At 36.2% G+C, this 23,322-nt stretch overlaps 1 protein-coding gene across 3 annotated transcripts in view; it reads right to left on the reverse strand.

Annotated features, from left to right (window-relative positions):
• Positions 1-1,205: 1,205 nt before the first annotated feature.
• The window catches only part of CRISP1 (cysteine rich secretory protein 1), a 44,202-nt gene continuing 22,085 nt past the window's right edge, over positions 1,206-23,322 (reverse strand). For 2 of the 3 annotated variants that reach the window (XM_054492295.2, XM_054492294.2), the window contains exons 3-8: positions 20,761-20,889; positions 17,157-17,247; positions 15,449-15,597; positions 10,245-10,342; positions 5,032-5,120; positions 1,206-2,382 (exon numbers count right to left, since the gene is read on the reverse strand). In XM_054492295.2, coding sequence (XP_054348270.2) covers positions 2,255-2,382; positions 5,032-5,120; positions 10,245-10,342; positions 15,449-15,597; positions 17,157-17,247; positions 20,761-20,889 — 684 coding nt within the window. In that variant the 3' untranslated portion in view covers positions 1,206-2,254. The remainder of the gene's footprint in view (positions 2,383-5,031; positions 5,121-10,244; positions 10,343-15,448; positions 15,598-17,156; positions 17,248-20,760; positions 20,890-23,322) is intronic. The other variant, XM_054492296.2, reaches the window with a different exon arrangement.

Here is a 23,322-nt window from a genome sequence, read left to right on the forward strand (position 1 = left end):
TGTAAGTACAGACTGCCACTGGATATTGTTTCTGCTTCAGAATTACTTGTTATTTATTCTATATTCAATAACATTTGGAAAGAGGTGTAAGACTGTTTCCATTTTTTAGAAAGGTGTTGCATGGTAAATAAGAGTTCTTTCTCTGTCATCTAAAATAGCTTTTTTAATGATTTTCCAAACAATATGTGTGATTCTGAAAGCTTTTGAGATAATAGAATGGTGTACATGAGGTCATCCACCGCACCCAACCTTCTTCATTACAGGGTACTTTTCACATAGTCAGTGTGCTCTGAGATATTTTGGGGGGGAATACTTTTTATATTTAACAAACACAATTTATTGTGAAATAAGCCAACATATTATTTAAATTTGGGTAATGTAGACAAATGACGTCAAAGTTTTGTTACTTGCTTATTTGATTTTCCTTAGACATAGACATACCCTTCCTCCTCCTTCCCCAACCCTTAAGAAATATTTGAATATGCTTACTCTTATGCAAAGTGGGAAGAGATGTAATTGGAATGCAAATTTTGAGAAGTATCATGTTAATTTCTAGAAAGAGCATATTGTAGTGTAAGAATATAGTAACACTGCCTGCCAATATGTTACAGTAGACTGCAGGATTAGTTGGTTATCCAGCATGCAAAATTCAGAACTCAGGGCTCTAATTTAATCACTCTAAAATCTAATGCTACCTTGGTGAGGTAAGAGAAATCATAATACCTGGTAATGCAAAAATGAGTAAAGATTTTCTACAGCACACACATTTAATTTTCTTAGGATAAATTATTATTACTTTGATTTTTGTAATGAGTTCCATTTATTAAATATTTCAGCTATAAAGTACCATCCTACTTACTGTGTCCCAGGATGAGTCACTGTTCTCCTGATGTTGATATGTCCATGATTGTGCTAATGACAATTACTCAAAAGATAGATACAATCAAGTGGATAGATCTAACATATGTAGTTTAAGTAAAAAGTGAGAAAGGGTCTGAAGGATTTACATGGGAGAAATGCCCAAGATCTAGATGGAAAGACATGGTTCATGTCAAGAGGGCATCATTCTCAAATTGTCCTCTTTTCTTGGAGCCACACAGAATTTTTGTACCTGTGACGAGAACTTCTGTATGATGCAGAACGGGTTTGAGGCATGGCTTACCTTTTTACTTTTGGAAAGTGGGTGATGTCTTTTTTTTTTTTTCCAAACACTTTATTGAAATGAGTAAAGAAATATACAAGTAGGTAGAACTGGGTATAACTTTGGTATAATGTTAAAATTTGACTAAATATTTCTAGCCTTCCCTTTCCCCATGTCAGGCCCCTCAGTATTCCCTAAGGCCTCAGCGCATTTTACATTAGTTGGCCTTAACTGTGCTCTTCCACTGTGTTGAAATAATCATAACCTTTGCAATCCTGTTTACTCAGAAGATGTTCCTCATTCCACCTTAAGGCTTTCCTGAATCTCCAAACAGAAGCTATTTATACTCATCTGGCAATAATAATATGTGACCCATATGTCTTTAGGGACTTATTAATTTCTCATATTATGCTATTTTATATACCTTTTATACTGCCTTTGCAATGAAATGAAACTATATTCTTTCCATATATATAAACATGCATCTTGTATGCAATCAGTACTGAATACATATTTTGTTAAATTAATGGCACACGAAGCTTTTTTATTGTTTCTTGCTTCACAAATGTATATATAGATGTGTCAATAAAACAATGAGACATTTAGACTACTTCCAATTAAGTAATATTTACCTTGCAAGATGAGACTGAACTCTGTTTGCTTTGTGGATTCCTTTAATGATTGATTTAAAGTAGAAGTAAAATTTTAAAAGTGAAGAATTATTACTGGATGTTAGTTGTGCAGGGAAGATAATCAGAGTGGCTGAAAATACGGGAAAGGCAGGGGTGGGAGTTCAACCATGTAAGACCTACTTTAGCCCAGGTTACTGTTGAGGGACCCAGTTATACCAAAAGTTGAATTATGCCAACTTAAGAACTATAAATCACATGATTTAAATTTAAGGCAGGTGTTGGACTTGACCTTTTACTCCAGCACTAAGAAAGTTTAAAACAGTGTTACTTCAGGATGTATCAGGACGGGAGTTAAGGTCTCCAGCATGATTAAAATCAAATGAAATTTAGCAGAAGCTACTGAACTATAGCAAAAGACATGAATCCAACAGACATCTCCTCCTCATCGTCACAGCACAGAACAGTTGAAAATAACAAAGACCTATTTTATCTCAGTGTCACACAGACAAGTGGCTTTACAGAATAGGATAGTTGTTGAGTGGTTGCATCCAAGATAATGGACTTGTATGTCACAGTCGAAGTATTCATCATAGTAGATGCAGGGGTTAGCTGAAAGAAAATGGTATGGTTTTACAACACAGTCTTTTAAAAATCGCATTTGCTGAAGAAAGAGACCATCTTATTAAAGACAAAAAGAGAAATTTTTATTAACAATAGCTAACTAAATTTAATTAGCACAAGCTAACTAAATCTGAATGCAAAATAGGCGATAAGATCATGTATGAAAAGAAAAAGGTAAAATTTTTGTCTTTGTGTAAAACAGGTTTTTATCACAATTTTTTAAATCCAATATAAACAGATTGGAGAGGAATCATCTTTTTAATTACACTGTCATTTTGAAAGTATTAACTATGCCATTGCAATATAAAATACTCATAATTTTTTGTCTAATCATCTAATGCTGCATTATTTAATGGTTAAAGATTTGCTTTGGATTATTAAAAGTAATGTATAGCCAATGGAAAATGGAGTTAAAAAGCACATATAGGATGACATATATAATCTCTCCATCCACCCAGAGGTTATCTCAATTAACATTCTAGTAATTTTTCTCACCTTGCTCTATCCCATGGATGTGCACACACCTACATCCTGGTACGTACAGAGGCAGAAATGCACACAAAATTCTCCAATCAGTATGAAGATACCCAAAATTTTAAATTTGTGGCAATAGCACCAAAAAGCTTACCAAAATATTTTTTAACCTGAATTCTCTATCACAATTAACAAATGGATCTATTTGTCTCTATATAAAGGCAAGAATAACAATAATTTAATTCCCTCTCTCTTTTAAGATTTTCTGACCTTTATGCAGTCTTGAATTTGAATCTTGATAATGGAAAAATTTAAATTTTTCCATTATATCTCTTCTCCTTCAATTATAAAGTTTGATCATTGCATGAAATTTACAACAATCATAAATTTTAAATTTACATTTATGCCTTACTGTTTATTATTTTAGTGAATATCCTTCTATGCTATATACATTTTCCTCTTCCTAAATTTTTAAACTGATTCACCTTCCAGGAACTTGGAGAATAACTATAGTAGATTTATCAAGGTGCAACAAGGAGGTGAAATGTGGATGTCATATTACTGCCTGAGCAATTGTATATTTGATAGTGTATCTCTGCTTAGTTTTCCTACAATCAGTAATTTGCCAAAGTCATTACTCATTTTTTTTTTAAATCAATTACCTATCTTTATCCTACTTTATTCTCTTATGTAGTATTCTGGTGAAATATGATTATCAGTGGATTTTTTTTCTTTACGGTAACAGATTTTTTTCTTTGAATCTGTAAAGTGTTGTAATCCATTGTTTTCTTTTATCTGTTGTTCTTAATTTATATGCTTTCCTAATATTATAAGTAAGAATTATTTTTATAAATTTTATTTGAATTACATTAAATGAATTATATCTGCGTATCTGGGTCTTATATTTTTAGCATTGTTTGTGCCCAATATGTTCAATTCTTAAGTTCATATATTTCTTTAATAGCTCTCACTTTCTCAAACACTTACAGGTGAAGAAAGGGCTTATGATATACATCATCTATGTGATAGAGTCAATCTTCTTGAGTAACATTTCTCTTTCCTACTCTTCTTTTACCTCTGTTAAATTGTTATACCATCACAGACATCGCTTTTCTCACCTAGATTCTAAAAATCTACTCAATTGCCATCCCTTCTCCCGCTAAGGCATAGATAACTGGTTGATTTTTTTTTTTTCCCGGTGGGGAGGAATCTCTCTCCAACTACATTTTTTTCCAGAAACGGGGTGTAAAAAGCGAAGTGGATACAGAGAAAGAGAGAGGGAGACAGATAGAGAAGTAAATAAAAAAAGAGTAAAAGAGAAGAGAAATGAGAGAAAGGTAAAAGGAGGAAGAAGAATCCATTTTCTTTCTTACTTTAAAAGCAAATAAACTAACCAGGTTAGGTGAAGAAAAATAAGTGGCCTTTCAAGTCAGAGGTCACAGGATATTTTTCTTAGGTTTATTTTTTTCTCCACAGACTTATTACTAGTATAATTTATCTTAATCAAGATTATTCCTAGAAATTAAGAAATTATGTTTGCAGGTAGGCTTCAAAAAGTGAAATTTGGCTATCTAAGGGAATAAACAGAAATGGCACCCATTTGGCTAAAACTTCACCTTAGGTAAGATTTACTCAAGAAATTAAAAAAAAAAGAGGCTGTAAGGAATAATGTGAGCATCAGCTAACTTTTTAGATGGTTCACAGGAACCAAAGAAGAATAAGGATCACTCAGTAAAAATTGCATGCCACAATAAGTGGTCAGGCAACCTGGGTAGTCATGGAGGGGCAAGCAATTGGAGAACACCGGTAAACTGAAAGCAACGGGCCTAAATTATGGGCTGCAGTAAGGGGGTCCAAGAACTTTTTAGAGAGCAGAGAAAAATCTACACTTACCTCAATATTTTATCTAGGTTGACCCTAATTAAATATTTTAATCTATTGGGTGGGAACTCAAGACCTAGACTTTCTAATTTCCTTTGTCATAGGTTACATCAATGGTCTTCAGTCACTCTGGCAATTGGGGATGGGTAAGCAGAAATAATTTGTATATGAATGAGATGAAAGCTGTAGAAAAGTGCAATGTTTTTCAATGCTTAATTTAAAGGATGTATGGTTCCCAGATCAATGGGTTAACTGTAAACAAACAGAATGTATAAAACTTACTGCAAAGTTTGTCTTCACAATTACTTGGGCAGGCTTCACATGGGACGCCCGTCTTATAAGGTTCATTCTTTGTTTCAGGATCATTTCCCCTTGAATAAAAAAAAGTGATTTCATAAAACACATCTTTGAAAAATGCACATAAAATTTTACTCACAGTGTACAACCAATTTTAGAAACAAATTGTGTAAACATTCTTGTAAAGAAGAGTGATAATTTTTAAGATGGGTGTGAGATTTCCAATCTTACAGCTATAATATTTTTTAGCACATAGAACCAATAAATGTGAGTCACATGAAAATATTTTTCAGGCAATGTGCACATCTCATTGGACAGTCAAGTCCTAACAGTACTTGGGAACTTTGGGTAATCCCAAGTACAAGCAAGGGGACTCACAAGCAAGAGGGCTTTAGAGCCAATTACAATAGAACATTCTTCATTAATACCTATAAGGACTTGGTAAACTATCATTTAAAAGGGCATGATTCTTACCAATGTTAAGAAGAAGTGGATAAATTCCTCGACACATACACCCTCCCAAGACTAAACCAGGAAGAAGTTGAATCTCTGAATAGACCAATAACAGGATCTGAAATTGTGGCAATAATAGCTTACCAACCAAAAAGAGTCCAGGACCAGATGGATTCACAGCCGAATTCTACCAGAGGTACAAGGAGGAACTGGTACCATTCCTTCTGAAACTATTCCAATCAATAGAAAAAGAGGGAATCCTCCCTAACTCATTTTATGAGGCCAGCATCATCCTGATACCAAAGCCGGGCAGAGACACAACCAAAAAAGAGAAGTTTAGACCAATATCCTTGATGAACATTGATGCAAAAATCCTCAATAAAATACTGGCAAACCGAATCCAGCAGCACATCTAAAAGCTTATCCACCATGATCAAGTGGGCTTCATCCCTGGGATGCAAGGCTGGTTCAATATACGCAAATCAATAAATGTAATCCAGCATATAAACAGAACCAAAGACAAAAACCACATGATTATCTCAATAGATGCAGAAAAGGCCTTTGACAAAATTCAACAACCCTTCATGCTAAAAACTCTCAATAAATTAGGTATTGATGGGACGTATCTCAAAATCATAAGAGCTATCTATGAGAAACCCATAGCCAATATCATACTGAATGGGCAAAAACTGGAAGCATTCCCTTTGAAAACTGGCATAAGACAGGGATGCCTTCTCTGACCACTCCTATTTAACATAGTGTTGGAAGTTCTGGCCAGGGCAATTAGGCAGGAGAAGGAAATAAAGGGTATTCAATTAGGAAAAGAGGAAGTCAAATTGTCCCTGTTTGCAGATGACATGATTGTATATCTAGAAAACCCCATTGTCTCAGCCCAAAATCTCCTTAAGCTGATAAGCAACTTCAGCAAAGTCTCAGGATACAAAACCAATGTACAAAAATCACAAGCATTCTTATACACCAACAACAGACAAACAGAGAGCCAAATCATGAGTGAACTCCCATTCACAATTGCTTCAAAGAGAATAAAATACTTAGGAATCCAACTTACAAGGGACGCAAAGGACCTCTTCAAGGAGAACTACAAACCACCGCTCAAGGAAATAAAAGAGGATACAAACAAATGGAAGAACATTCCATGCTCATGGATAGGAAGAATCAATATCGTGAAAATGGCCATAATGCCAAAGGTAATTTATAGATTCAATGCCATCTCCATCAAGCTACCAATGACTTTCTTCACAGAATTGGAAAAAACTACTTTAAAGTTCATATGGAATGAAAAAAGAGCCCACATCGCCAAGTCAATCCTAAACCAAAAGAATAAAGCTGGAGGCATCACACTACCTGACTTCAAACTATACTACAAGGCTACAGTAACCAAAACAGTATGGTACTGATACCAAAACAGAGATATAGATCAATGGAACAGAACAGAGCCCTCAGACGTAATGCCGCATATCTACAACTATTTGATCTTTGACAAACCTGAGAAAAACAAGCAATGGGGAAAGGATTCCCTATTTAATCAATGGTGCTGGGAAAACTGGCTAGCCATATGGAGAAAGCTGAAACTGGATCCCTTCCTTACACCTTATACAAAAATTAATTCAAGATGGATTAAAGACTTAAACGTTAGACCTAAAACCATAAAAACCCTAGAAGAAAACCTAGGCATTACCATTCAGGACATAGGCATGGGCAAGGGCTTCATGTCTAAAACACCAAAAGCAATGGCAATAAAAGCCAAAATTGACAAATGGGATCTAATTAAACTAAAGAGCTTCTGCACAGCAAAAGAAACTACCATCAGAGTGAACAGGCAACCTACAAAATGGGAGAAAATTTTTGCAACCTACTCATCTGACAAAGGGCTAATATCCAGAATCTACAATGAACTCAAACAAATTTACAACAAAAAAAACAAACAACCCCATCAAAAAATGGGCAAAGGACATGAGCAGACACTTCTCAAAAGAAGACATTTATGCAGCCAAAAGACACATGAAAAAATGCTCATCATCACTGGCCAGCAGAGAAATGCAAATCAAAACCACAATGAGATATCATCTCACACCAGTTAGAATGGCAATCACTAAAATGTCAGGAAACAACAGGTGCTGGAGAGGATGTGGAGAAATAGGAACACTTTTCACTGTTGGTGGGACTGTAAACTAGTTCAACCATTGTGAAAGTCAGTGTGGCGATTCCTCAGGGATCTAGAACTAGAAATACCATTTGACCCAGCCACCCCATTACCGGGTATATACCCAAAGGACTATGAATCATGCTGCTATAAAGACACATGCACAGGTATGTTTATTGCAGCACTATTCACAATAGCAAAGACTTGGAACCAACCCAAATGTCCAACAATGATAGACTGGATTAAGAAAATGTGGCATATATACACAATGGAATACTATGCAGCCATAAAAAATGATGAGTTCATGTCCTTTGTAGGGACATGGATGAAATGGGAAATCATCATTCTCAGTAAACTACTGCAAGGACAAAAAACCGAACACCAGATGTTCTCATTCATAGATGGGAATTGAACAATGAGAACACATGGGCACAGGAAGGGGAACAGCACACTCTGGGGACTGTTGTGGGGTTGGGGGAGGGGGCAGGGATAGCATTAGGAGATACACCTAATGCTAAATGACGAGTTAATGGATGCAGCACACCAGCATGGCACATGTATACATATGTAACTAACCTGTACATTGTGCACATGTACCCTAAAACTTAAAGTACAATAATAAAAAAAAAAGAAGAAAGTCTCAAGTGAAGCAAGTTAGAGAGGTTCTAACTCCATCTTGCACTATGTTATAAGAAACTTTTTACATGTTAATGTCTTTTATTGAAAGAGATGATGTATATAAAAGATGAAAGTACATCAGCATGGATAAAACTAAAGTGCTGGGGTGTGGTAAAGAAAGTAGATGAGAAGTTCTAGTTCTGGACTTATTTGAAACTTTAGAAAAGACAAGCAGGGCTCAATGACTTCTCCCTGTAATCCCAGCACTTTGGGATGGCAAAGTGGAAAGATTGCTTGAGCCCAAAAGTTTGAGAAAAGCCTGGGCAAAAAAAAAACAGCTTCATATCTACCAAAAAAAAAAAAAAAATTAGTTAGGCCTGGTGGCGTATGCCTGTAGTTCCAGATACTTAGAAGGCTGAGGTGGGAGGATAGCTGGAGCCCAGAAGGTCAATACTGCAGTGAGCTATGTTGACACTTCTGCACTCCAGCCTGGGTGACAGAACAAGGCCCTATCTCAAAAGGAAAAACAAAAAAGAAAAGCCAATTTTTACCTGTGTATGTCTAAAAACATAATGTAGATAATATCTGCTTCTAAATACAACTTAAAAAAGTAAATGTTCTGGTTTTAAAAAGCCTTTTTAAAACGATATTTGTTTATCTGAGCTGCTAAAATTTCACTTTGAAAAGAAGATTATTACTAAATTTAGTAAGAGATTTAATCAGAGACTTGGACTAATCTTCAACCAAGAAAATTCCCCATCATAGATCTCCATGTTTTGAACTTTCCTTTTCTGGATCAGTTGAAGTTCACTGCAGACCACCAACCCTTGAAAATATGTATCACAAATGATGTGTTGTAGCAGCAAAGAGATTTTACTGTCTTCGGCACAATTTATATATAACTCATATAGAGTTATTATATGGTGATATTACACTCTGAATCAGTAGTGATAGTGGAGGCGCCACTGAAAATGTGAAGTATGGCAGTGTGTTTTCAAATAAATCATGTTCATTGATTTATACTTAACATCTTGTATTGTGCTACATACATGGGAGGCAGTGATTAAGCACCACGCATTGAGCTCACATTATGTAGGAAAGACTTATGTGTTAATCTAAGAAATACATGTAGCTGAAGGAGATATATAATAGTGTCACTGACTTTTATCAGCAGAAGTGCAGAAGTGATATTGAACTGGCATTTGTAGTCAAATATCAGCAGTTCTATCCAGCTCTGAACAACCTCCCCTTTTCTGATAACCATCACTGGAGCCACACAGATGGGCCCTACAGTCATCCTTGTCTTACTTGATCTTGCTTCATAGTCACAGTTGATAGGAGAAGAAGATGCAGCAGACCCTTACTGAAACAATCAGATTAAATTTTCTAGGAATTGTGACTAGTATCTGTGATAGAATCTGTAACATGTATATTTAATTTTTAAAGAGAAGACATACAACAACTTTTTGACTAGATAGCTAAGTACAGGGAAAGACACTTGGCTCTTTCTATTTGTTTCCTTGTTAAGACTCCACTGCATGTCTGTCCTTTTGGTCTAACAATACTCTTGTTTTGTTGAAGTAAATGTCCTTGTTTCTTTGCTTAACCAAATTTGTTTCTCTTATATAATAATTACCTGAAGAATCAATGACACATAGGAAGACTGCTGGTAAATTGCTCTCAAAATATATTGGAGTTTTTTTTTAATAAGAGAAAATACAGTCAAAGTAATAAAATAATATATAACTAAATATGCGTTTTCACATAACTAGGAAGTAGCCAAGACTCAAACTACAGATTGTGTAAACCGTTCATCTTTGAAGGACATCTGGGTTATTTCCAGCTCTTGTCTATTATGAATAAAGTTGCTATAAACATTTGTGCACACAAAAAAAACAATGTTTGAAAAACTAGATTAGGTTACTTTAGGGGGATTTATATTTTAAAAACTAATAATACATACTCATGACAATAGTGACAAACGTAGAGATATCGAGGTGATCCTTGTTGGCGGCATGATGCAATGGCACAGCCAATCAGGTAAGACGTGGCCCAAACAATCTGCAATGATAAAGAGTTGTTTTATTACAGATTAAATATTTTACTAGATGACTATAATATCCATATGTCATCCATGATTAAAAGTAAACATGTTGCTTTTAGGTTTACTTTGGGCATGGCTTAACAAGAAGTCATAGAAACAAAAGGACTCCCACGTGTCTAGATACCACACATGCACGTACACGCACATAGCTGCACACAATGGAAACCAGGTGGAGAAAATCAGCTGACGGGGAGGATGACTTGATGACTGACGTTGTCTCTATTTTTTGTCAGTTTTTCTTTTTGAAAATAAGTTGGGCTTCTAGATGTAATTTCTAATTTTAAAAAATCCCAATGTTGATTTTCTCTGGGATAGGAGAGATGGGTAGAGAGAGAGCAAAGGTACAAAAGGTAGCATTGATCATTTTGCAATGAACAGGCTGATGTTCAAAGAGGACTTGAGTTTTGCCTTTCTGTACATGGGCCATACATGACTGTACATAGGATTCATTTCTCTGATCATATCCAGTATACTCAGGGATGATCAAAAGTCTGTGTCAACTCTCCATGACTCATTGGAATGAAACATGAGTGGCTGTCATCAACGCTGGCTCATTCTCCCCTTCTCATCAAACTTATGCGGACAAGATAACTTATCAGTTTACATAATGAAGGCTGCTTGGTGGTTATATAAAAACCAAAGCTTGGAAGAAACTTTTCTTATCGGTCAGTGAACAGGCATACTGTAGAGTACTGAGTTGGTTTTTGAGGAAAAGTGAGCCAGGTTTAAATTCCATCATTTACTTCTTGGGTAGGGTGTACTTAGAAGTTTGCTTTATGCCTCTGAGTTTCATTTCCTCAGCTGTAAAATGGGATACAACAACGCTGTCCTCTACATCATAAGTGAATGGTAAGATTAAACATTCAAATATTTAAGTGGTTCTAAAGGAGATGTTTTCAGTAAGTGTGATTGTTCCCACTCGCCCTCTCTGCCTCATGTGAGCCTGGGTAGCTTTCTCACAGTCCTAGAGAATTTCCTCACATTTCTGTTCATGTTCTTGATTAGAGAATATGTTTGCTATGACTCTTTTAGATAAAATATTGTTTTCTCTTTACAAAGAGAGTCATGCATGGGTGCCAATCTCTCCACACCATATGGCTTTTAATTATCTGCTGCTAACCTAGGCTTTTACTAAAACTATTGCTCTACCTGGGCATAAAAATTTTATAATGTAGATTCTTTGTTTGCAGGTTCTTACTAACATTTTCTACCAATGAGTATTTTCCATAAGAGACCTTGTTGAACTCAGAATCTAATGCAGCACATAACCTGAAACATGATTTTAATAAAAATGCAGTTGAACATCTATTTTGCTATGTTCTGTCTACATGTTAATTGGTAATAAGATTATTGAACTTAATTTATTCATTTATTCTTTTAACTCATAGAAAGAAAAATTGAAAATGAAACTTTTTTCGTTAGGTCTTCAGACACAAATGATTGTAGAAAAAGAGCTTTTATTTTGTAGAATTTTTCTATGAACATACTAATGTATTTATACAAGGCTACAGAAAATGTCGGGAAATGTCTGGAAAAGCCTTGTGGTATATTCCCCCACTGGGCCTGCTGTCATGGGCTTACTCACCTTCACATTAATGTTCTTGCTGTTCAGTTCATTCTGCTTGGAACCCTATATTCTGCTACTTGCCCTTCCTGCGCTCAGCTGCTTCTGATTTTTAGAACATTAGGTGAAATGAAGTTCCCATCTCTCAAGTGCATATGAAAGATTAAGAGCTGTGTAAAGACCACTGGACTAGGATTCAGATCTGGGTTCTAGTCCTAGCTCCTCCATTTGCTAGTCATGAAAGGAATCCATAACTGGTGGAATGTAAAATGTTTCTATATTCTACTGTGTTAAATCTTAAGCAAATGAAAGCAAATTTCTCTGATTTCATTGTCTACATTCCTGGAAACAGGAAATGAGAGAAATCATTTGGATAAAACGTGTTCTATTTTGAAAGTGACACCGATTCACTTTGAAGGAGACAAATCAAGATTATCTGAAGGCGATGGAATTCAGTTAATATACCACAGTGATGAGATAATGCTTTTGTGATACAATTAGTGTGTTAGTTGACTTATATAGGAAATAGAAGGTTTGAATCCAGGCCACAAATTTTTTAGATGTTTAGCTTTCTAGATATTCATTGTATTTTTATCCTCTAATTCTTTGATAAGGTAAATGATATGATTAGTTTAATGTTAAGATACTCCTGGATTCCTGCCACATACCTTTGTGTCTAAGTGTATCAATCTTAAAAGAAAATGCTATTTACTAATGTTTTATTTAGGATTTCTGCATTAATTTCTGTGATTGTGCCTCTATTTTTTATATGCTTTATCTTCATTGGCTTTTAACATCAAATTTAAGTAGGCTTTATTTCAAGTGGATTTTATTTTAGATTTTATGTAACTTACCAATGGGCACATGTGAGAACATAGTGAAAGGAAGCAGTCTTTAAGCCAGAAGGAGAATCCTCTCAAGAAACTAACTATGCTGGCACTCTGATCTTGGACTTCCAGCCTTTGTGAATTCAAGAAAATAAATTTCTGTAGTTTAAGTCATTCAGGAATGTGATATTTTGTTATGGTAGACTGAGCACACTAAAACAGATTTTGGTATCAAGAACTGAGATGCTACTTCAACCAATACCTAAAAATGTGGAAGCAGCCTTGGAATTGGATAATGAGTAGAGACTGGAAGTTTTTAAGTGCATGCTATAAAAAGTGTAGATTGCCTTGAAGGGAGTGTTGATAGAAATAAGGGCATTAAAGTCTATCTTGTTGTGGTCTCAGATATAAATGAGGGACATGTTCTTGGAAACTGGAAGAAACATAATCTTTGTTACAAAGTAGCAAACAAAATGGCTGCTGCCTTGTCTTCTAGTGTTTTGTGGAAGGCAGAAGTTGTGAATAACAAACATGGAAATTTAGCTGAGGAGATTTCAGAGCAAAGGGTTGAAGGAGTGGTTTGGTTTCTCCTCACCACTTATAGTAAACTACAAGAGGAGAGAAAGAAATTGAAGAAATCTTTATGCAAGGAAGAACCAGAACTTGAAGATTTACACAATCATTAGCCCATCTATATTGCAGAAAACGAGAAAGTATTTTCAAAAGAGAACCCTAAGGATGTCGCTGAACAACCATTAGATAAAGACACCATGGATATGATTTATGGATTTAATCATACATCTCAGCAGAAATAGAGGTGTGATTATGCAGTGGAGGTACTGCCAGTTTGAACTAAAGTGGACAGAGAAAACAGACCCAAGTGAAGGAAGGCTGTCAGACTTCTTACACTCTTCAGAATGATATGATAGAGATATTTCATTGCAAACATGCTTTATCTTTCAAGAAAAGGGAAGAATGACTCCCCAAATGTTTCAGAGATCATGAGGGCTCCCATGCTCACTACAGGTCCAGGGGGCAAGGCTGCTTCCTGCTTGGCTTCAAACAGTGTTGTCTCTTTAGGTGATCTCTGAAAACAGCCATGTTAGCAGGGCCTCTTCAGAGAGTCATTTGATGAGGCTGCCTCACTGAGCTAAAGGGAAAAGGCTGCCCACAGAGCCATGGGTGATGCTGCCTCCAAGTTGGCCAAGAGTGCAGAGCATCAAACCAAAGAGAATTATTTTCAAGCCTTACTATCACATGAAATTTCTTTTGCTAGGTTTTGGATTTGCCTGGGACCCATTACTGCTTCCTTTTCTATTTCTCTCTTTCGAAATGAGAATGTTTATCCTATGCCTGTCTTTCTGTTGTACTATGGAAGCATATAACTTTTTTTGTTTCATAGGTTCACTCCTGGAGAGAAATTTTACCTCTGGATGAATCACATCTTGAATCTCATGCATTTAGATCATATTTAGATAAGACTTTGGGCCTTAGACTTTAGAGTTGATGCTGGAATAAATTAAGAATTTGAGGGCTCTTGGGATGGAACGAATCTATTTTGCATGTGAGGAGAAAATAAATCTGTTGGGGAGGGGCAGTGGTACAATGTTATGAGCTGAATTGGTCCCCCAAAATTCTTATTCTGTACCCCTAACTTCCATCCAGTGTAGCTGTATTTGAAAATAGAGTTTCTAAGGAAATAATTAAGATTAAATAAAGTCATATGACTTGGGCCCTGTTCCAGTAGGATTTGTGTCCTTTTATGAACAGATGCTAGACAGCTTGCTCTTATGGTCTCTCTTGTCTGTGTCTCTATCCTTGACTCTCTCTGGCTCCTCTTTTGCACTGGGGGAAAAGCCATGTTAGGACATTGTGAGAAGGTGTCACGCAGAAAGATTTCACTAGAAACTATGCTCTATTAAGATCATAGACTTCTAGGATCCAGAATGTGGGAAAATAAATTTCTGTTGTTTAATCCACCCAGCTGTGGTATTTTGTTATGGCATCCATCCTAAGCAGATTAATAGAGCAAAGATGTGAAGAAATTGCAAATTTTGTAAATTGCTGGTGGGAATGTAAAATGTAAAATTCACAGAGACAGAAAGTAGATTGGTAGTTGCCAGAGGCTTGGGGAAATAGGGAGAGGAATGGAAGGTGTTGTTTAATGAGTACAGAGTTTCGGTATGGGAAAATGAAAATATTCTGGCGATGGCGTTGCACAACGATTTGAGTGGACTTATTGCCACTGAACATTCATGCCACATTAATGCTGAACATGAAACCATTTAAAATAGTTAAAATGGTAATTTTTTAAATGTATATTTTACCACAATAAAACTAAAGTTAGAAATCAGGGGTTTCTCTGTATTGTAAGGTGCCATTATTTTCACTTTTACAAATACTACCAATATCAAATGAGATTGAGGTCTTATGATTTTGTGAGTTCCTGAAAAATCTAGTGAGTAAAGAAGGAAACTAAGAGGTTAGGCATCTTCTCTAAGCCATGTTTGGAACGGAACACTTCCTTCTATTTCAAATTATAAGAGGAACTCAGCAAATTGAGTAAAGATTGCCATAAGAAGGTAGAATGATTTTCAGTTGTTTCTTACTTACGTTTCCACACGCATGCTTATCTCTTAAACAATGTGTGTGTTTGCCAGCACACAGGTTACCTGAGTGTAGTGGTCAGTAGTTATGTCATCATCTGTTGTTGTCCATTCTCCATGTTTGAAATTTGTAGACTCACTGTACCAGACTCCAATTACACTTGACCATGATACAGGATAAGATGTCATATGCATATTTTCTCCACAAAAGGTATCTGAAATGACAAAACAGGCTGGGTCATACTCTGAACAAATGGGAAATAGTATACAGGGAGACTTTCCTCATTTTTATTTTATGAATGGTTCACAGATCATCTTGACAACATCTTCTGAGAGGGAGTAAAATCAGTTGTATCCCTGCTGAAAGCCTTCTTTCACATTGATGAATGAGCGTGTGGTACTCAAGTTTGGTGAAAAGTTGATAGTAGGTGATGAACAAGTTTTGAAATCAAATCAATCAACATTTCAGTATCTGCTGCTTCCAAGCTGCTTTATGTAGGTGAAACCAAATCAGAGAAGCCTAAGAGCGTTAACAGGGTCTATGGCTTAAAAGAAGCTACACACAGGTGTTCATAATACAAAGAAGTTGAATAAACGTTTGTTTGTTTAGCCATTCATGTATGGTGTGGGTTTTTGGTTGAACATGGTATTCGGGAGTATCTGCCTTTTCTTAAGGCAGGCAGGAATTTTGCTAATTTGCTAATTTGCCACTTTGCTAATTCACTGCTCAAAAGCATTGGACTAATTCCAAATAATCTGTAGATATAAATGTGAATTAGCATTTTAAAAACATCTTAATTAAAAAAAGATTCTCATGTTAAAATATAAAGTTTATTCCTGAGTGATGGTGATACAGTTTGGATATTCCCTCCAAATCTCATGTTGAGATGTAATCCCAGTGTTGAAAGTGGGGCCTGGCTGGAGACGTTTACCTCACGGTAGTGGATTCCTCAAATAACTCAGTACTATCTTCATAATGGTGAGTGAGTTCTCATGAGATCTGGTTGTTTAAAAGTGTGTAGCACCCCCCAACTCTCTCTCTCTTGCTGCCTCTCTCACCATGTGAGACACTTGCTCCCCCTTCACCTTCTGCCATGATTGTAAGCTTCCTAAGGTCTCACCAAAAGCCAAGTAGATGTGGGTGCCATGCTTCCTGTACAGCCCGCAGAGTCATGACCTAATTAAATCTCTTCTTAATAAATTACCCAGGCTCAGGTATTTCTTATAGCAACACAAAAACAGCGTAACACAAAAGTAATAATTTTTTTTATTATTATTTCCTGGAAACTAGCAGTAAGTTACCTAATTTATATGCTTTAAGATGGGCTCATTTTTGAGCACCTAAAATTGTTTTATGGGCAGCTGAGCAGGTCTGTATATAACTTATTTCTCAACTGCATTATCGTTCCAAAGCTAAACAGATTCCCATGATGCTATTGTTCAGTAGCTAAAATAACTACACAGAATGGAGACCTAGGTCTCTAGCTGCTCACTCCACTCTTCTGCAATACTGAGAGTTTTTATTCATTTCTCCTGATGGTCAGAACTTGGAATCTGGAAACTTCAGAACTTGGAATCTGAAAACTTAAAGATATAAACCTTAAAAATTAATGAGTTAAAACAGTGTAATAGTCCACAATTCACTGCCATGTATGACCCAGTGCAAATGAGGAAATCTAGATGAGTTAATTTACTTTCATCAGGGTACATAACAATCCCTGTTTTACTATTTTTTTTTTCAGTCCAAAGGCGGGTCATATAGATACACACTTACTTGGAAGTCTCCTCTCAAGGGGGTTGCTCTCTGTCATATCGCAATACTTTGAAAAAATTCTGGCATTTTGTGCAGCCTCTTCACTCCAACTCTGTAGTGGAAAGAAAAAAAAAGCACATGTTCCAATTAATATTTTCATAAGATTCTAATTTATTGTTTCTAATAATCCATGAGATATAATATCTTCAATTGTATCAACTAGAAATTTAAATAATGAGATTACTATTAAACGTTCTAGTAGAAAGAGAAAGAAAACAATTTCAATTTATTATGTTGGCCCTTGAATTTACAAATTCAAAACTTAGTAATTACATTCAGAGATAGATTCTCTCTCAGATGTAGTAGAGAATTTAAGTAAATGCTTCCAGGGAAACAGACCAGAGTTACTTAGTAATTTATTTGTAGTTTAAACTCAGACATGTTATTTTATCTCTTTGAATCTCAGTTTATCCATCTGGAAACTGTTACCTGTAATGTATGCCCAAAGGTTTGTTCAAATGTGATAATCCAAGGAATACAACTGTGATGTGACAAATCTTATGTATTGAATAAGCTGTGATTGATTATTCACAATTATGTATTGTATTGTATATGTATTGTATTGTATCAATACATAATTGATACAGTTATGTATTGATGGCTGTGATTAGAAGCAAGTATACAGTCATATTTCCATCTAAAATTATGAATAACAAAAATAAAAGCTAACTCCACATGCCAGAATCTGTCACCAATTCTGTGTGTATCTTCTCTCACTTTAACCTCATAGCAACTCTACAAAAAAAAAATAATATTATATCCATTTGTAAATAAGGGAAATAAGGCACAGAGATGTTAAGTAACTTTTAGGGGTCACACTGTAAATAACTGACAAAATAAGAATTTGAATTCACTTAAGATGGCTTCAGAGTACGTGTTCTTGACTCTCAGTGTGCATCAACTGTGCTGAGTTGAAACATTTGGTCAGGTATGACTAAGTAACAGCTGTTCTCCCAATGCAGAAAGGGAGAAATTCTGTATCTGTAGGTATGACACTCTGTGATAAATGATCTCTCTAACATTCTCCTATCATTGTGGTGTAAATGAAACTGCCCAATTTTTACAAAGAACTGAGCCTATGAACATTTGTCTTATCTGAGTTCCTTTGTCAGGAAACCCACCATCAGGCCCCGCAGATCGTAGCAGGGAACTGAGGCTTTCCTGATCACCACACCTGGTCAAGGAGACACAGCTGCTGCCTGTTGACCAACTCCTCTTCCTTGTCCCTCCTGTTTTCTGTCCCTCCTATATAAACTTTTAACTTTGGTTGGTTAGGAAGAGGGAGGGATTTGACAGTCAGGCTGACATCACCTGCAACAAAGCCTTTCTTCCCAGGAAATGGGCAATACTCATTTCTGTGCTACAAGCAACTAGACCTTGGCTGAACCCCTGGTGTTCAGCAGCATATACATCCATTTAAAAGAATACCCTTATATGTGCATATAACAGATTGCCAACAGAAGTCATAGAGTTTGTTTTTTACTATAAGTTTTTATGTAAATCATTCAGCTACTCTTTAGACTGTTTGGAGGACACTCATTTCCAGTGTCGTCCTGAGCATGTAGTTTCATTATTACATGTATTTGCTGCCATCTTGTGGTCAATGTTTAGAATTACCCTTGGGGTTGATGAATTTACTAAACCGTGAGATGAATTAAATAACTCATTAGCCTAGCACTGGGTAAAACCATGGTTTTGTAGGTTTTGATAGTTTCAAACAAAAAAAAATTATTTTAGTCATGGCTATGTCTAACTGATGAGCAGAGATGACACAACACATCTTCCAGTGCATAGCCTCTCTGGGCTGGGGGAATACGATGGCATTCACTAGTAAAGAAAACTTACCGGAACTGGAACTTATCTGGTTAAAATATAGCAGGATGTTTGCACTTTGAAGAAGATGTATAGGACATTACCTCTGATTAATATTGGTGAGATACTCCTTTTTGCGACATATTCAAAATTAAAATTAAAGTTTGTATTTATGATCGTACCAAAGCTCTGAATTCCAGCTTTAATAAGTGACTCTACTTAGGTTCTAATATTGTGTTCAGAAACTTTTTTTTTAAAGAAAATCTCTGCCTGGTAATTGTGGTTAACTCTTCAGTCCTATTGTTCCTTAAATTTGCTGTTGCTACTTCTAATCCTATACATGTCCTATGCATTGTTTGTGGAGCAGCTGAACTCTCATATTTCCTTTGAAATATTTCTCAGTTTTACTGGTACACTTACTTTTATCATCTTGTTGATATTTCCTACCTTTTTACCTTAGTACTTGAATATATGTATTCCTGTATTATTTCCAGTGTTTTTTCTGTATTTGCCTTTCATCTCCAATCTCAAATCAGAGGCTATATTTTTTACTTTTCTTTAACTCTGTTTGTACCTCCTAGGTAAACTTATTTGCTCATCTGGCAACCAAGGAATTTGGACTCTTACTTCTCCAGCTCCTTGGATCTGGCCCACTTGCATTTTAATCTGGGCCCCAGTCCTTCAGATTTTGAATAAGCTACTCAATTTTCCTTAGGTTCAGTGTCATAATATGTAAAATGAAGACAATTTTATTGGGAGAATGAAGTGAGTTAATGTAACAAGGTATTAGAAAAATGCCTGTAAATAATAAACACAACATGTATGTTTGCTACAACACCATGCAGGAATGCCTATGAAAGCTATTGATTTTTATTTTTAGTTCAAATACCCCTTTGGATTTTAAAGTGATTAAGAGATGAATCTCAAAATCATTTATCTATTTCCTTGTTTCATCCTCTTCATCATTTGCGAGAGAAAGGTGCTCCTTAGAATCACCCTCCAGAGTCTGCACTATTTCTAACCCTTGTTGCTATAGGCCGGTCCAGGGTTCAAGGAAGCAGGCTGAGGGTGCTCATGAAACTGAGTGATGCTGCTGGATAACAAATGTGAGAGTAATCACCTAAACACCTGAGACTTCCCTAAATTTGTCTTGTAGCAGAGCATAGCAAGTTTATAATGAAAGAATTTCTCTTCCTACTTATGGGATGCAATGAAACTGGGGGATAAATTTACCAATATTTATTTACCTGGCCACATCAACTAACTAGATATCTGGACATTTTAATTCTAGGAAGAGTGTCTTAGCCTCTGGACTACTGCCCAATGAAGACAACTATGAAATGCATGGATAACTTGTTAATATTTGTCGTGTGTACTGGCAGCATCAGCATCAGCTGGAAGCTTGTGGTGGTCTCCAGGTCAGACCTCATGAATCAGGATATCAGAGAGTGAGGCCCAGGTAAGTGTGCTTTACTAAGTTCTTCAGGTGATTCTTGAGTACATTAAAGGTTGAGAAGCACTGTCTTAGGGTATGGAGGAATGAAGCTAGACCGGCTGAGCTCTGTCATTGACTAACCATATAATCATCAGAAAGTTACTTACCTTTTCTGGACCTCTGTTTCTTCTGCTATGTAAAAGATTTGTTGTGAAGATAAAACTTTTAGCACTTTGAAAGTGCATAGAACTTAATAAAAGCTCAGTAAACACCATTATTATTATTGCCATCATGGTTATTGCTATTTTTTGATCTTACCATCTTCAGCATGTTGCTGGCTGGTGGAACCACTCTTCTCCTGAGGGCATTGTGTATATTAACGATCTCTTCTTGTACATTTGGCAAGTCAGTGACGAGCTTATTAAATTGATCTCTAGCTGATTTCTTCTGTTACCAGAAAAATATTAATTAGTGTTACTTCTTTTAAGTGGAATTTGTCACATATATTTTACAGACCTATAGGTAATGCAAATTTATAGTTTATATTAAACAGTGATTTATAGCATTTTTGAATTTATAATGTCTCATTATATTGGATTCCATTTCTCCAGTACTAATTTTGAGGATTTCTGAACGTCAGGCTGACATTACATTAGTCTTCAGAATAATGCACTTGTTATCCTGTGATTAGGGTTTTTCCAGGTTCATACTTTGGACCATGTTGAAGCATTTTTATTGGGCAATAAGATCCACAAAGGGAGATATCTTAAAATCACACCTGTTACTTACTTCTCTGGTTTATTCTCCACACCTCCCACCCTGCAAGAACTGTACTCTCTGCTTCCCAAATAAACTACTTCCACTTGAACCCTTGTCTAGTGGTGTGTGTCTGGGAGAACCCAAACTAAGAGATTCATTATTGAGGACAACGTTGCAAGTGTTATTAACACAAATTCTGTGTCTTCTTCCTCTTCATATGAGAAAACATTAATGCTCTCAAGTGTATGTGTTAGAGAGTATAACATAGAATTCAAATTCAGCCTACAATCTTGAATTTGTGACTGTTCTTTTCATTTATTTATTTTTTATTCTGAAACTCACTAAGAAGAAAAATACATGACCAAAGAATTCAGGTTAGCATTAATCGCTATAAAGAGAATCTTTGTGTGTGTGTGTGTGTGTGTGTGTGTGTGATATCACACGTACTTCATACCTTTTTTAAAAAATGTGGCAGAACTAATGTACTATAATGTGAGGGGTGTCTATTGCTTCCTTAACTACCACATGACCGTCAGCACAATTTATGAATGAATACGATCTAGCACCATAACTTACACAATATATAGAAGTATTCACTGTCATTTATATCCAGAGTTTAGGGTATGGGGAGTAAACTTAAATATGGAATTCAGAAGACTCCTCTAGAGACTGTCTCTGTGGACATACTCACATGATGTCACTTTTTTCTCACATTGCAAGTCATGCTGATTTGGACTAGAGGAGAGGCTGAGGACCCAAATGATTCCACATACTATTTCCAGATTACAACTCTCCTTGTTCCTCTGAAAACCTCTGCTGCAGGGAAACTCATGACATTTTTCTCTCACACCTCATTCCTGAATATTCATTCAACATCCTATCATGGATTTTTTTCTTACTTCCTCTCATTTCTGAAAATTGGGTTTCCTGAAATGAATTCATCTTTTCCACCCAGATTTCTGAAGTCAACTCAAAGGACTTCAACATCCACATGGATGAATCCAACCCTTTGATGTCTCAGGCCCTTAAAATCTTCCTCCTCTAGACTTCTCCTTCAATCCTCTTTATCCTCAGTTTAATGGTCACCTACTGTATCTCATGATGATCCCAAAACACCATACCTCCCAAATCACCTGGTCAAGCATTTCCCTGCCTGATTGGAATTTCCTGTTCTTCCAAGTTGCCACGATCAGCCATTCTGATTGTTCTTCAATATAATCGAGCCTTCTAACTCATTCTTCATTTTCTCTACTAGCCCTCTCTTGTCTTTCCTTTCATCTCTATCTGTGTTCTCTAATTTCACAACTCTCCTTTTGCAATATTGAATCTTTTGTCTGCACACCATCATCTAGAAATGACTACCTAAAACATCCCAACTTTGGATGAGACTGACAATTCTCCTGCCTGTTCTATCAGCTGAGCATTGCCAGAAAAATGTCTCACAAAACGAAACAACACATGTCTGCATGACCCCAAATCAGTAAGATTGACCTCAAATAGTTCCTTAATTCTGCTAATCAATTCTAATGAATTGTTTGGTTAACTCACTCTGTCACTCTCCACATTATTGTAGAACTTTTGCAATCTCCCCTATTCACAACTACCTTCTCTCAACAGAATGTGAAATATCCTTCTTCCCTCAGTAAAGAGAAGCCATCAGAGGGCAGGTGCTTCAACTGTCTCACCAAGTCTGTCAATCTACCTGTATCTGTCCCCTTTCTTTCCTCCTCTTCTGTGGTACAAGTAAATGGGTCATTCTTTCTAATCTTTCTAAGGCTCAATTCTCCAACAGTGTTATTTAGTCCATTCTCTTCTACCTTTCCCCCAAATCTTACATTATTTACTTTTCATTTTGTTCGCTGTCAGCCACTCTTTCATTTTAGCCCTTCCCAGCGGTGTTTATTTATGATTATGCAGCTTATATCTCTTTCTTTGAGAAGAAGTCTCACTCTGCTTCCAGGCTGGAGTGCAGTAGCACGATCTTGGCTCACTGCAGCCTCTACTTCCCAGGCTCAAGCGATTCTCCTGCCTCAGTCCCCCAGTAGCTAGGATTACAGGTGTGCACCACCATGACTGGCTACATGCTGCTTATTTCTTAAAACAGATAAACAAGCAACCATC

This window comes from Pongo pygmaeus, chromosome 5 (assembly GCF_028885625.2).
Source record: "Pongo pygmaeus isolate AG05252 chromosome 5, NHGRI_mPonPyg2-v2.0_pri, whole genome shotgun sequence".
Lineage (NCBI taxonomy): Eukaryota > Metazoa > Chordata > Mammalia > Primates > Hominidae > Pongo > Pongo pygmaeus.